General features: G+C 36.1%; 2 protein-coding genes across 6 annotated transcripts in view; both read right to left on the bottom strand.

Annotated features, from left to right (window-relative positions):
- The window catches only part of LOC148754880 (uncharacterized), a 32,917-nt gene extending 23,625 nt beyond the window's left edge, over nt 1–9,292 (bottom strand). The window contains exons 1-3 of one of the 3 annotated variants that reach the window (XM_088794535.1): nt 9,192–9,292; nt 7,301–7,321; nt 4,067–4,145 (exon numbers count right to left, since the gene is read on the bottom strand). In XM_088794535.1, the coding sequence (XP_088650661.1) occupies nt 4,067–4,136 (70 nt within the window). In that variant the 5' untranslated portion in view covers nt 4,137–4,145; nt 7,301–7,321; nt 9,192–9,292. The other 2 variants (XR_016019831.1, XM_088794536.1) reach the window with 2 other exon arrangements.
- PMS1 (PMS1 homolog 1, mismatch repair system component) overlaps nt 8,509–14,651 on the bottom strand; it is a 67,713-nt gene continuing 61,570 nt past the window's right edge. For 2 of the 3 annotated variants that reach the window (XM_019740744.3, XM_088794533.1), the window contains 2 exons: nt 12,424–12,584; nt 8,509–9,298 (listed from right to left, as the gene is read on the bottom strand). In XM_019740744.3, coding sequence (XP_019596303.3) covers nt 9,134–9,298; nt 12,424–12,584 — 326 coding nt within the window. In that variant the 3' untranslated portion in view covers nt 8,509–9,133. Of the gene's footprint in view, nt 9,299–12,423; nt 12,585–14,651 lie in introns of those variants that run through there. The other variant, XM_074339178.2, reaches the window with a different exon arrangement.

Raw genomic sequence — 14,651 nt, 5'->3', positions numbered from 1 at the left:
TCCCAATTCATTTTCAACATGGTTTTAAACTAATATTCCTAATGCACAATTCTGATTATGTTACTTTTCCTGCTCAAAAACTTTTAGCTGCTCTTAACCAAAGTTGAAAATCTTTAGCCTGATATTCAGGTTTCTTCAAAATTTGGTTCCAAAAGAACTAATTTTATTTCCCATGACTCTCTTTTGAAGGGAAGTTAAGACCAGTATTGGTTCGTAAATACGTGCAGATTTGAAAATAAAGGGACAAAGCACTAAATAAAATGCTATCATTCAAATATACAGATAATTATAGATTGTCTTCTGAGTTGGGCACCATGGTGGGCGATAAACAGGTAAAACTATACATAAGAAAAGTGACTTTATATAAATAAAATAAGAAAAGTGATTTTCTTATGTATAGTTTTACCTGTTTATCGCCCACCATGGTGCCTAACTCAGAAGACAATCTATAATTACTAAGCATTGAATGAGTGGTAAATTAGAGTGCTAGGACATAAGGAGTTATTTCATTGTTTTGAAAAAAACAAAAACAGAAAATAGGAGTTTTGGACCAGCTGAAGGGTGTCCAGGCATTGGGATTAATTATTAGCACAGAGTCCTATAAAGTATGAGTAGGAGAAAATGAAAAACAAAAAAACACAAATATTTTGTGGTGATCAAACAACAAAGTTTCTTTTCAAGCCCAAGGCTTCTTCCTTTCTTCATTTTGACTTTGGTTGTAGCTTTCCATGCAGATTATTTTCATTTTGTCTTTTCTACCATATATTCTTCCACTTTCTGTTTTCTTTACTATTTAATTTGAATATTTTCTTTATGTTAATGGTTCTGATCTCATTTTATTTGTTCTTTAATTGTAACCCATTGCAAGTCTTTTTTTAAAGTAAACAGTGTTCAAGTCACCTTTTCTTTCCTCTTTTAGTTTTTCCCCCTTTATTACAGTTGTTCTCTTAACTGACTAGAATTCAGTACTGAGATATTTTTAATATTTAATATTCAATAATATTTTATATTGGAGTCAATTTTAATTGATATTTTTTGGTTAAGAAAGTTTTTAAGTGTGGTCTTTAAATTTAAAAAATATGAATCACTATCATAAGGAAAGCATAAATCTTTTCTGACATTTGAAATAAGAAATTATGAAAGAGAGGCAATTTAAAAAATGATGCCAAAAATTTTCACATTACGAAGACTATTTCAGGCATAAGAAATAATTTAGGAAGAAAACTAAAAGTAGAAGCAAGATTATATAAATAAAATTTAATTGTCTAGTATGGTCAGAAGTAGAGGGAGAACAGTGGAGGTGATCTGAGAAGATAGGATCTAAAATTGAAAAGGCAGCCTGAAGCACTGTTGAAGGACTGAACTTTAATTCTTGTTTCTAATTCAAAAAACAAGATTTTATTTGGGGATGTCCAAAGGAAGATGTGAATGTCATTTCTACCTATAGAATACATACGAGGTTGGACAATTACATTCGCGAACACATCCTAGAAAAAGTGCTACATACCTCATTGCTGAATATCACTACGGTCACCTTCGAAGTACTCCCCTTGGGCACTGATGCCGGTGCCTAGTTCACCCTTCAAAACAATTTTGGAATTATTTTTCTGGAATGGTCATCAGAGCTATTGTCATATTACCCTTGATGTCCTGAATGTCATCAAAATGTCTTCCTTTCAATATTCCCTTTATCTTTGGGTAAAGAAAGAAGTCATTGGGGGCCAGATCAGGTGACTAGGGAGGGTGTTCCAATAGTTATTTGTTTACTGGCTAAAAACTCCCTAACAGACAGTGCGGTGTGAGCTGGTGCATTGTTGTGATACCAGAGCCATGAATTGTTGGCGAAAAGTTCAGGTTGTTTTCGTCTTTTTCACACAACCTTTTCAGCACTTCGAAATAGTAAACTTGGTTAACTGTTTGTCCAGTTGGTACAAATTCATAATGAATAATCCCTCTGATATAAAAAAGGTTAGCAACATTGTTTTGACTCTTGATTTGGACTGACAGAATTTTTTGGTCGTGGAGCATTGGCTGACTTCCACTGTGTACTTTGATGCTTTGTTTCAGGATCGTATTGTACACCCATATTTTATCACCAGTGGTAAGAGGGCACAAAATATCTTCTTGCCTCTCCAAAAGGTCTTGGCAAACTTTGACTCTCCTTTGTTTTTGTTCATTGGTGAGCTCCTTTGGGACCATTTTTACACACACCTTTCTCAGACAAAGATTTTCAGTTAAGATTTTCCCGTTTCTCTATCGATGTTTACTTGGTCTCCTATGCTTCTTATAGTCAGCCAACGATTTTGACGCACAACTCGATGATGTTTTGCAATGTTTTTGTCAGTTCTGCTCATTACTGGCTGCCCTGACGTCTCTTCATCAGTGACGCATTCTCTCCTCTCAGAAAAAATGTTTAATCCATTTGTACACTGCTGTTTTCTTCATGTCATTATCCCCATAAACTTGGACTACCATGTCCCTGATTTCACTCCCATTCTAGCTAAGTTTAACAAGAAATTTAATGTTTGTTCATTGCTCTAATTCAAGCGCAGACTTTCTTGTGATGGAAGAAAAACATGCAATAATAATGAACACCACTCAGCAAGACACCGCCACATGTCGATATGAACACAGCTGTGAGACACTGATATCCAAGGTTATGAAAACTTGCTGAGCTGTTTGTACAGAGATGCCAATGTAAATGCACGGTGGTAAGTTCACGAAGTTAATTATCAAACCTCGTATAAATCCAACTTCTTAAAAAAAGAATGATGTCCCATAAGAAAACCTAAATCTCACTTCCCAAAGAGAATGGAGAACCATAAAGACTCATAATTGTGACTATTTCATTTTTAGCACGTTTAGATTTAAAATGTATCTTTATTCTATTTTAAGAACCCAGCATTTGGCCAAAGGACTATGTGCGTTCTTGTTAACCCAAGTGTGGTTGCTGAAATAGTAGCATAAGCACCATCTTGTCAGAAATGCAAAATATCAGACCCTATCCCAGATCCACTTAATCAGACATGTATTTTAACAAGATGCCCATACACACATTCAAGTTTGAGAAGTGCTGACGTAGGCCATACTCATACATTAGTATACACAGAGTATCCTCAAAGTTGTCATCTGAAGAATCAAGAAAACATGAAATAAGTACTCTTCTTCCAGCTTTGGGGGCAGAGAAGGATTGCACATTTTTATCTTTATTTATTTTTTTTGGTTTTAAGTGGGAAAATAGCAGGAACTTGATTGCTCCTCTAAAATCTTTAACAAATTGGAGACTGCATCTGTGGAGGGGGAATCTTGTATTTATCTGGGATATCAAGGATTATTACTATGTATGTGGGAAATGTTTGATCTCTAACAGTTTTTTATATGACTAGGGAAGCTAAGGAGAAAAGACCCAAAAAAATTGCAAACAACTTCAAAATAGATAGTAAGTACCTTATATACATTTAGCTATTTACATATAAAGACACCTGGGAATTATTTTTGCTATTATTAGTGAATTACTTAAAATATACAGATGCTCTTAGACTTACGAAGGGGTTATGTCCTGATAACCTATCGTAAGTAAAAAATATCCTAAGTTGAAAATGCATTTTATACACCTAACCTACTGAACATCATAGCTTAACCTAACCTACCTTAAACATGCTCAAAACACAATATCCATAAAATGCTGGCAACATAGTACACTGTAAAGTACCGGTTGTTCACCCTCATGATTGCAAGCCTGATTGGGAGCTGCCACTCTTCAGCACCATGAGAGAGTATCATACAGTATATCACATATTGCTAGCCCAGGAAGAAAATCAAAATTCAAAATGTGAAAGTATGGTTTCTACTGAATGTGTATTGCTTTCACATCATCATGAAGTCGAAAAATCGAAAGTTGAACCATTGTTAAGTCGGGAACCATCTGTATTTTGGGGCAGAACAGCATCACTGTCTTGCAAGTTAACTTGCTGTAATTTATCAATGTCTTTAGATAAAATGAAAGCAAATTTAAAAATAAAAATGCCGTTGTTAAGGAAAAAATAATTAACTTTTGAAAACATACCATTTTCTTCCAAAAATATGTTCAATCCATTCACAATTTCTTGCCTGTTTCTTCTTAACTTGTCATTCATTTCTATGATCTAAATTACAAAACACAATTAAAATGCCTATGAGAAAGTTCTTAAAAATCAAGTAAGTTCAACATTAAAGATAATTTAAAAATTTCCAGCCACTACTTTGTGTTGTTCAGCATCTGGACATAAATGTTACCTAGAAAATTACATTTGAATATTTAAGTCCTTTATAAATAAAACTATTTTATTTAAAGAACAACTAGAAACTTTAGGTTGGTTTCCAAAAGGTCCTAGATGCAAGTATAGGCTAAAATTTAAACAACTGATTTGACAATTTAAAAAAAAGATATTAAATGCTTTTGCAAATCTGTAAGGCACTCAAAAGGACTGGCTGAAATCATACTGAGTTCTTAGCACAGAAAGAAAAGGCAAATGACCCTCCATTTTTCTAGTAATCTGCTATTACCATAAATTAGCAAAATGAAGAGACCTTTTTTCCACTTTAATTCTATTATGGCACCATCCCAGAGAATCAAAAATGAAAACTTTCGCAAGGTTATGAGGGCCTCAGTAACTGTCAAATAAGATTTTCTGTTACCCAGACCCTTTCTTTTTGTTTGGTTGTCTGAATTCTCAAGTAGCCTGGCTCACTTGTTCTAATTTTAACTTGGCTCGGGTGTTCTGAACCCTATTTTGTACTTTCCTGCTTAAACATTTTAATGGCTTCTCAGTCCTTAGGATAAAATTTCCCAAATCCGTAGATGTCTATGAGAACCTTTATGATCAAGGTAGTGCCTGTCACTCTAACCCAATCCATTTACTCCTCAGGATTGATTGATGCAGAATTTCTTGCACTCACCAATGTACTTGCACATGCTGTTCTCTCGGCCTGAAATACCCTTCTATTCTTTTTTCTCAGATAATTCCTTATCAACCTTAAGATTCGGCTCACTAGTTTCTTCGATAGGATTCTCTAAGTTGGGAGTGTGTACCCCTCTATGCTTCCACAATATGTACTACATAGTCTCATATTTATTATATTGCAATTTTCTCTTCTAGAGGTTAAGGAATGTCTTGTCTCTGTATTGTGTTCAGCACTAAATGTGATACTCACTAAATGTCACTGAATAAACAAGAAATGAATATACAACTAAAGTGGAGATAGAGGAGTTTTTTATAGTGATTTCACGTCCAATTTAAGTAGGGCAGAAGAAATCTACCATTTCCCTTGAGTAGTTTAAAAGATTTTATGGAAAAGGTGGGCTAGTTTAGAGGCATTTAAATATGGTCAATAATAATGTAGTGATAACTAACTGAAAAGAGGTATTCCATGTCCTAATAAATATTCAAGACAAAGTAGAAAGAAACAAAATTACAGAATGTTAGAAATGATTGTGCACTTGGGGGTCAAATCCAAAGTCTGCATTTCATTGATGAGAAATGAATGTCTTAACAGTATAGTCAGGGTGAGGTCTTCTAAGTTTTAGTTTGTTTTTTACTTACTGAGAAGATAGATTTTGAGAGAATCAGTAAGAAAAAATACAGGCTAAAAAACTGGACTTCAGATTGTTAGGGAAACTTCGATAAAGGACAGGGCGGTGGTTCTCTAAGTGTGGCTCAAAGTTGATAACTACTGGGACAGCACTGTAGAAACACAGACCTCTTTACATTAATTTGTAATTGTTTAAGGAGAAATAAAATGTGTGATAAAAAATAAGCAAGCAGAGAAATCGCAAGGCAGCAGTGGTGAGAGGCCAATGGTGTGTTGCTAGTATTACTGGAAAAAATGTTTTTGAAGATGAAAAACTTAAGGCTTAGTTTAAATCAAGCCAAAGATCTAGAGTAAAGCAACAGTTAACTTTTGATTATTCATGCTTATGAAGGGAAGTAGTTGACAATTTTGTCGATTTTAAAATTTGGCTTTGCAGTAAAGTTTATGATTTCTCTTTCACTACTTAGCTTTTAGTTTATGGTAATATCAACATTTGAGGTAGAACTGTAGAGTACTAGATCAACTGTGGGCACTCAGCTGTAGGCAAATCATTTAATCATTCTGGGTTCTGTTTTCTCATCTGTAAAATTGGTTCGATTAGATCACTTTAAAGATTCTTTTCAGCAACTATGAACACTATTTTGCCTGAATCAATCTAGAATATTCCAAGAACAAATATAGTTCATTTAAATACTTCAATATCATTAGTGGTATTTTAATTTGCTTGGCAACTTTGGTTTTTAAGTTAATGGGTCCACATTTGGGTACCTCATAAATAGGTCATGTTTACATTTTTAGTTAAGAAATGTAGGCTGAAGTGGGATGGATTACAATTCCTGAAATCTCTGCCACAAAATCTGGATAAAATCACAGACTCAAAGAGCCAATAAAAATAACAAAAATCTGAATACAAGCCTAACATTTTTCAGTATGTTCAATATCTGAAACCTCATGGGCATTGTTGGACCATGCATGGCTACCCTCAAGGCAAAAGGTCCAGCCAAAAGGGGCCTATAGGCTTTGGCGTCACTCCTGTGCTATAACCTAGGCTGGGATCCCAAGCAAGGCCATAGGGTCTCAAGAGCACTTTGGGGTATGTATTCACACCTTGAGTCTTCCCTCTCCCCCCACCAAGTCCCAATCTAGCGAGGAAAATGGGCCATTTTGGGTGAGGCTATCCTCTCCCTCTGATCTCCACTCCTTGCCCTTAATCTCCTTCCCAGCCCGCAGCGGCCGTTACCTCCAACCTAGGAGCCACGGATTCACCGTCACTGCCGCCCGCTCCAGCCATTCTGTTCCGCTCTGCTGCTGCTCCTGTAAGGGCTTGTGGGGGATGGGGAGGGTGGCCAGCTCATGGGGGCGTGGCTTCCGCCTCCGCCCTGGGAACCAGGAGGCGGGGCCTCAACTGAAATGGCTCTGATTCTGCCCACCTCTACTACCCCAGGCTCTCATCAGAAACAAAACTTTGCAGCCCATCGCTGATCTAGCATTCTTTAGAATGGCGTTAGGGAGTGTTTTATACTTTTCCTCCCAAATACTTAGGTTGACCGTAATGACTCTTTAGGGCCTATTTTTCACGTAGGCAGTATAATAGTGGTAAATAACGAAAGTTCTGTGATAAGAATCTCAATAGAACCTACAATCCTAAATGTGTTAAGATCCAATGAGGTCATAGAAGTGCATAGTGTATGCAGCAAATAGGCGGTAAATACCTACTGTCATTACTAACCTGATTTGGCAGAATCCCGAACTGAAAAGTAAAAGCAACACAAGTTTACTTACTCATCTGAGAGGTGGTTGTAGGACCTCTTAACACTGTATCAGCTAGAATGAGCCCAGATTTTGCTTAGTGCTGGTACAAATGACGGAAATTTCATCATCTTCTGTATCTCTGGGAGCTTCTCTTTCCTCAATTTAGCTACTAAATTAAAAGGGATTACTTCTAGACAGTTCTCCCTGACAAGGGCCCCAAAGTTTTAATAGGGTGTAATGGGGGAAAAAAATAGTATTTGGCTTACGGGAAACAGGACAATATTGACAGCAGAAAGGCCTGGCGACAGGTAGAATTCCGGGTATCCCAATTTGCATCTCTTAACACTAGGGTTTAACCTTTTCACTGCGGTTAACTGATTTCAAGTTTGTTCTCCAAAATATGCCAAAATCCACAGAAAATAATTAGTACTTATATTTTTAAGTAAATACAGTTAAGATGCTACATTTTATTAAAATAAATGATTACCTTAAAGTATATAAATTTTCTATTGATACTCATTCTTGAAAAACACAAAAATATAGAAAAATGTACATCTGCTTTCCTAAATTTCCTTTCTGGAACACTGAGTTCGTGGAGTAAAGTCGAATACCACAGTCAGCAGCATGGAAATATTGTCCGCCTATTGATGAATGTTGCAGTGAAAGTGTTAAGAATTTAAAAATTCTCCTTGAGAAATATGGGAGATGACGTGAGTACAGAGACACTATAGCCAGCATATCTTACTGTATACAACAAATACATTCACTGAAAATGTATCAAAAGTTTTGTAAATTAAGTACTTTGGTGCACTGTGGGACATGGTTTTTCAGAAGACACATGCACAATGAATACTCTTGACCTAATTTTTCTGTTAAAAAATCTTGATCTTTTCATGCTCTGTGACCAAATTCAACCCCAAAGCCCAATGATTTCCATGAGACAACTTCTAAACTGTTACCTCCCGCCAAATAGAGGCAAATGGCAGGACTTGCAAAGTTTTTTCTTCTTCCTCTGAACTTCATTTTCTCACTTTCTCCCACTTCCTGTCTCACCACCTTTAAACAAGGACTTACAACTTGTCAAACATGCCAGCTAAGTCTGTGTGATTTATCTCCGCACAGGACTAGTGACTGATCCAGTGTATTAGTCAGCTCTGACTGCCGTAACAAAATACTGTAGACTGGTGGCTTAAACAACAGATATTTATTTTCTCACGGTTCTAGAGGCTAGAAGTCCAAGATCCAGGTGCCAGCACAGCTGGTTTCTGGTGAGAACTGTCTTCCTGGATCGTAGAAGGTCACCTTCTCTCTATATACTGATATGTGGGGGTAGGAGGGGGTTTGTGGGACAAGAGGAGAGCTAGCAAACTCTGCCGTATCTTCTTATAAGGCTGCTAATGCCACCAGGATGGTACCACCCTCATGGCTTCATCTAAATCTAATTACCTTCCAAAGGCCCCATCTTCAAATACCGTCACACTTCAACATATGAATTTTGAGGACACAATTCAGTCCAAAGCACCTAGTAAATCAACCACCCAATACTACGACGTATCATCCAATTTGATGTTTTCAACCAATAATATTATAAAGGCTGGTTCTTGAGGATACAATAAATAGTCTATATTAGTTTATTTAAATTTTCTACAGTTTTTGAAATTTTTTTTCAATATACAAACAAGCCAGTGAATCTTCACTTATAAAATAATCACTTAACACATGATAGTACAAAGATGGTTTAAAAACTGACTCATACTACTTTATGACCAAATAAATTTCAACAGTAACTAAATTTCTTAAACATATTTAATCATGTAGCTTCTGGAAGATGGATTAAATGATGAAAAAATGGGCGACCATGAACACACCCTTTAATTTCATTTCCAAATTGGTGTTTCATTCTGTAGATAATGTCTTGGATGTCCTCCTTTGGTAAGTACATGGGTAACTGTCTAGACAGACGCACGGCTTCTCCCTGTGAAGAGAAAGCCATACATTTTATTGTGTTTTTACCCTGAAGCATAAACATGCTATTCCTGGCAAGATGGAAGATAGAAAATTGATTATATTCTTTTTATTATTCATTCACTCAACAGATATTTATTAAGTACCAATTATGTGCTAGACACTGTTGTAGGTTCTGGAAATATAGAGGAGAACAAGACAAACACGATCTCTACTCTCATGAAACTTACATCCTAGTTCAAAAAAACAACAGAAAAAAAACAATTTCAATGAGTAATATGTATAAAATGAAACTGGGCAAACACGATAGAAAGTAATTGTGTGGTTAGGAAAAGCTTCCTTGAGGTGACATTTAAACTTCAATTTAATACAAAGGTCATGGATAAAGAAAAGCATTTAGGCAGAGAGAACAGAAAGAACCAAGTGATCAGTAAGTGCACCATAGTTACTAAAGGGAAGAGAGGAAGAAAGGGAGTGACGCAGGGCAGATTACTCTTTAAGATGGGGTGAGCAGTTTGGGATTTAATCTGAATGTACAGGGAAGTAACCAGAGGGTTTTTAAGCAAGAGCCTGACACTGTTTTCGCAATTCACATCTGGCTGCTGTATGAAGCATGGTTTGAGGCAATCACTGCAGCTCTGGAGCATTTTTATCCCTAGAGTGACAGTAGTGGAGATGGAGGGAGGTGTAACGACAACTGACATGAGTTGGAGGTAGAGTCAAAGCTTGCTGATGGACTGGTTATGAGGGATGCAGTCAAGAATAATGTTCACATTTGTGGTATGGTAATGCTGTTTTCTACGACAGTGAAGACTGAGAGTTTGGGGGTAAAATAGAATTGGCAAAGCTGGCTTCTTTTAAGATTTATTATTTCTTCATTGTTGTACTTCGAAGACATTGAATCACAACACTTTCCTCTCTAACCACACATCCTCTCCTATTATATTCCCAACCATCCCACTCCCATATTCCAAGTAAACCTATTCTATTTCTTCACTTTGACCTTTAATCTCCACACTCTCTCCTTATTCCCCCGGCCCACCAGCACCCTTCTGTCATCTTTCCCTACCTAAAATATGAATAGTACGAAATAAAGGATACTATCTCTAGTTTCCTGCATTCCTTTTTGACTACTACTAAAATCTAAGAGCAGATTCCTACTGGAATCTATTTCATCTTTATATCACACTAGGACCTAACACAGTTTCTTGTATATATTATGTGTTCAAATTTCCTCACTTACCCTCTTGTTCTCCTACCATATTCATGTCGCTACTCCTTACCCTTGGATAAATTCTACCAAGCACTGTTGGAGAATTAGAAAACTCTTGGCTGAATCCAATACCAATGTTAGCTCTTATGACTTGCCAGTGCCACCTCGTAATCTTACTCTTCTTGAATCAACATTCTCTTAGAGTGCCTACAGCTCTTATTTTCAAATCTTTCCCACTAAACTCAAATCCCCAATGCCTCCCTAGCCCCTTCACTCTTAGCAGATAACTTTTTCTACTCCTTTACCACATGTATCATACATGACTGCTCTCAAGTTTACCTCAAATATTTTTACTGTTCCTCCTTTTTTCTGTTCTTGATTCAGAGAACGGTTTCTCCTTTTTAAAGTTTATACTATATCCCATTTTTCCTTTCTGCCTCTTTTGGAACATCTGCTCTCCAATCTTTTTATCATCAATCTTTCCCACCAAATTCAATACAAACATGCTAATGTCTCTCTTCATTTCACGACATGACTTACTGCCTACACCTTTTCACCACTACCCCACTCTTTGACCATTGCAAATGCTTTCCACTCCTGCTACTTTTTCATTGTGGCTCTCTTCAAGGTTATCATTGCCATCAAGCAGCCACACTTCTGGTCTTCTAGCAACTATTACCCTATGAAGAATATGATACCACTTACTTATATTTAAATTTCTTTCCTCCCATGACCTTTTGTATCTGCCCTTTTTGGTTCTCCTTTTACTCTCCTATCTTTATCTCTGTTTTATCTAATTCAGCTTGACTTTAAATTAAGCGTTCTGTGGTTCTGATAGAAGTTCTTTTTTCTAGACTATCTTTCTTAAGAATCATATCCACTATTACCTTAATGTAACGAGAGGTATACTATTAGCAAAAATATTTATATCTAATCCCAACCACTTTTTTCTCTTATTTCTGAAATCATATTTCTTCCTACATGGTTCTTCAATACACAAAACACTACCCACAATTCCTTCACCCTTTATTTAAGTTTATTCTAACTCTGTCACAAGAAAAGACTCAGTTGACATCCCTTGAAACTATCAATGTTGAATTGTCCCCACAATAGGCTGGGAAGTTCCACTAGACAAAGCTCTTAAAAGACTCACAAAATGTCACTGAATACAATCTTCAGGAAGGGTAAAAAATGGAATTCCCTATCGAGGAAGTCTGACTCTCAGAATGCAATGGGCATACCATGATTACAATCTAAAATAAAAAATGCTCATTTTTTTAAAAGGGAGAAAATAAACTTGATTAAAAGTTCAGGTTTGTTTTCAAAGTAGTATCAGTCAACCTTGAGATAGAGCCTCAAATATACTATCACTATTGGTTTCCCACCACTATCTTATATTTGGACATTTAAAAGTTTATAATCTTCTTCCATCCTCTGTTACTTTTGAATTTATTTATTTTTAACTCACTGTTACATTTCTCATTTGTGGTTGATACTGCTAGAAAACTAAAATCTCCACTTATTTAATAAACTACATGTGAAAGACTTTCCCTCTTCCCTTTTTCTCCTACAGAGATTATGGCTTAAAATCACATGATAGTTGTTTTTAGACAAGTATTTGGTTTAAAAGTGGAGCAATTCTGAATTCTTTCTAAAAAATGAAAACAGAAGAAAAAGAACTTCAGTACAAAATTTTTTATACATAAGGCTCTTCCTCAATAAATACTCAAGAAATAATGATAGAATTCACCACAACCAGTATATGATGTTGAACTTTTAAGGGACTTTTTAAAATAGTGTTTCCTTATTGCAAACAATAAACATTATAGAATCTTTACTATTTGGAAACCACTTCCTGTTTTATTAAAGAACAGTTAAGTATCTTAAAACCTAGCCAACCTACGTAATTGAACAATGCATACCTCTAAATAACTTATGACTTTGCGAGGTCTACATTCATAAACTTCTTTTGCATTTTTGTTCAATATAGCATCAAGAATTTCTTTTAAATCCACCACACCATAGAATGGGAGACAATTAGCCATTCCTTCTATTTCCCAGTAGTTTTCAGCAACAGAAACTCCTAGAAGAAAAAATAAATAAATAAAATCATATGTAGTTTTGGTTTGCTTAAATTATATTCCAGCAAATACCTATTTTAAAAAAAACACTGTTAAAACATTTAGTGGGGCCGGCCCCGTGGCTCAGGCGGTTAGAGCTCCGTGCTCCTAACTCCGAAGGCTACCGGTTCGATTCCCACATGGGCCACTGGGCTCTCAACCACAAGGTTGTCAGTTCAATTCCTCGAGTCCCGCAAGGGATGGTCGGCTCCACTCCCTGCAACTAAGATTGAACACGGCACCTTGAGCTTAGCTGCCTCCCGGATGTCTCAGTTGGTTGGAGCGCGTCCTCTCAATCACAAGGTTGCCGGTTCAACTCCTACAAGGGATGGTGGGCTGCGCCCCTTGCAACTAGCAACAGTAACTGGATCTGGAACTGAGCTGCGCCCTCCACAACTAAGACCTGAAAGGACAACAACTTGAAGCTGAATGGCACCCTCCACCACTAAGATTGAAAGGACAACAACTTGACTTGGAAAAAAGTCCTGGAAGTACACACTGTTCCCCAATAAAGTACTGTTCCCCTTCAAAAAAAAAAAAACATTTAGTGAACCTTCATTACAATGTAATATAGTCAGGACAAAGTTTTGTTCCTTAGTTGGAGGACAAAAAATAATTCCCATAGGATTTCACATTCACATTAAGTCATAAGTGCTCACAGATACCACATGTGCTTTATATCATTTAATTTAATCTCAGTTATTGCTGTTTTGTTCCCTACATTTGTTTAGAACATTTCTTACTTTGGAGAGAAAATGGAGTCCCATGATATTTATTAAAATAAAACTGTTCTAAGTGTTTTAACAACTGTTGTTGTTCAAGTTCTATCCTGCTGGTTTAGTATCCAACTTAAAGGCCTGGATTGTTTCTATGATTATTTTAACTTACAAATTATTATAAAAATACTGACATAGTAACTTTCTTTTCCAAACTTATTGAGATATAACTGACATAACATTGTGTAAGTTTAAAGTGTAAAAGATCTGACACTTATATATTGCAAAATTACCACCACAGTAACTTATTAATGTATTAGTAATTTGAGGAAATGAAATATTAATGTTTATTCAAAATACTTTACTAGGACAATGTTTAAAACTGTCATGTTATCTATTATTTCAGCTTCTTTATGTAATTTACGGATTAAAATAAAGCTTAAAACTAGCTATATGGTCGAATATGTAATTGGGTAAAATATTCATAACTGCATACACTTCAAAACATCAAATTTGGCCTTAGAATGCATTTTATGATTTTGGGAAGTAGCAGAGACTTGTCTTCTTTGGCTGTATCTATGTGATAGTGTAGCTATAAATGGATGAATAAAAAAACAAGAGTGATATAGCTTGAAGAGTTTCAGATCCTGATGTCAATGATCCTATCCCTAACCTGTTTCCAGTTACAGACCAGCTCCTTGACCTGGATGGCAGAATGCAATAGTGGTATACTAAACATAAACGTAGCACGCATCCTACTGTTCTTCCTGGGAAACAACTGGAATAGTATTGTGTAAGAATATATAATCAAGCACTACGGGATAAAATACAGAGTTCAGTGAAGGGAGACAAAATGAGAGTTTGAACAACCAGGGGAACTTAAATGGGACTTGAAACAGGGTTTAGATAGGCAAAGAAGAAGTAGCAGAATCCTGGTTCACATCTTTTTACATATACTGGGGGTGCCAAAAAAATGTATACAAGTGGACACTTTGGTCAACGTTGCTCAAGCAGTAGTTCACTGCAATCAGAAGTGTCTGGATGCTGATGGTAACCACTTTGAGCACCTCTTCTAACTGCAGAAGTCAAATGCAACTCGTATTCATCTTTTATTATCGGTATATATTGAGTAGTATCACAATTTTAATATAGTTTTCCTTTCTTAAAATGTGTATGTTTTTTGGCACCCTCTGTAAATAGATATGGAAATTTACAAAAATATTAGTTAAGAAACTTGTCACTATTGGTGGCTCTATACCTTTAATAGTATGACTAGACTGCAAAGTCTAATACTGACTACATTTGCCCTGGAAA

The sequence above is a fragment of the Rhinolophus sinicus genome, chromosome 17, assembly GCF_057876585.1.
Source record: "Rhinolophus sinicus isolate RSI-liver-muscle chromosome 17, RSI-T2T, whole genome shotgun sequence".
Lineage (NCBI taxonomy): Eukaryota > Metazoa > Chordata > Mammalia > Chiroptera > Rhinolophidae > Rhinolophus > Rhinolophus sinicus.
Note: the sequence above shows the minus strand (reverse complement) of the source record. Positions and strands in the feature narration are given on the sequence as shown.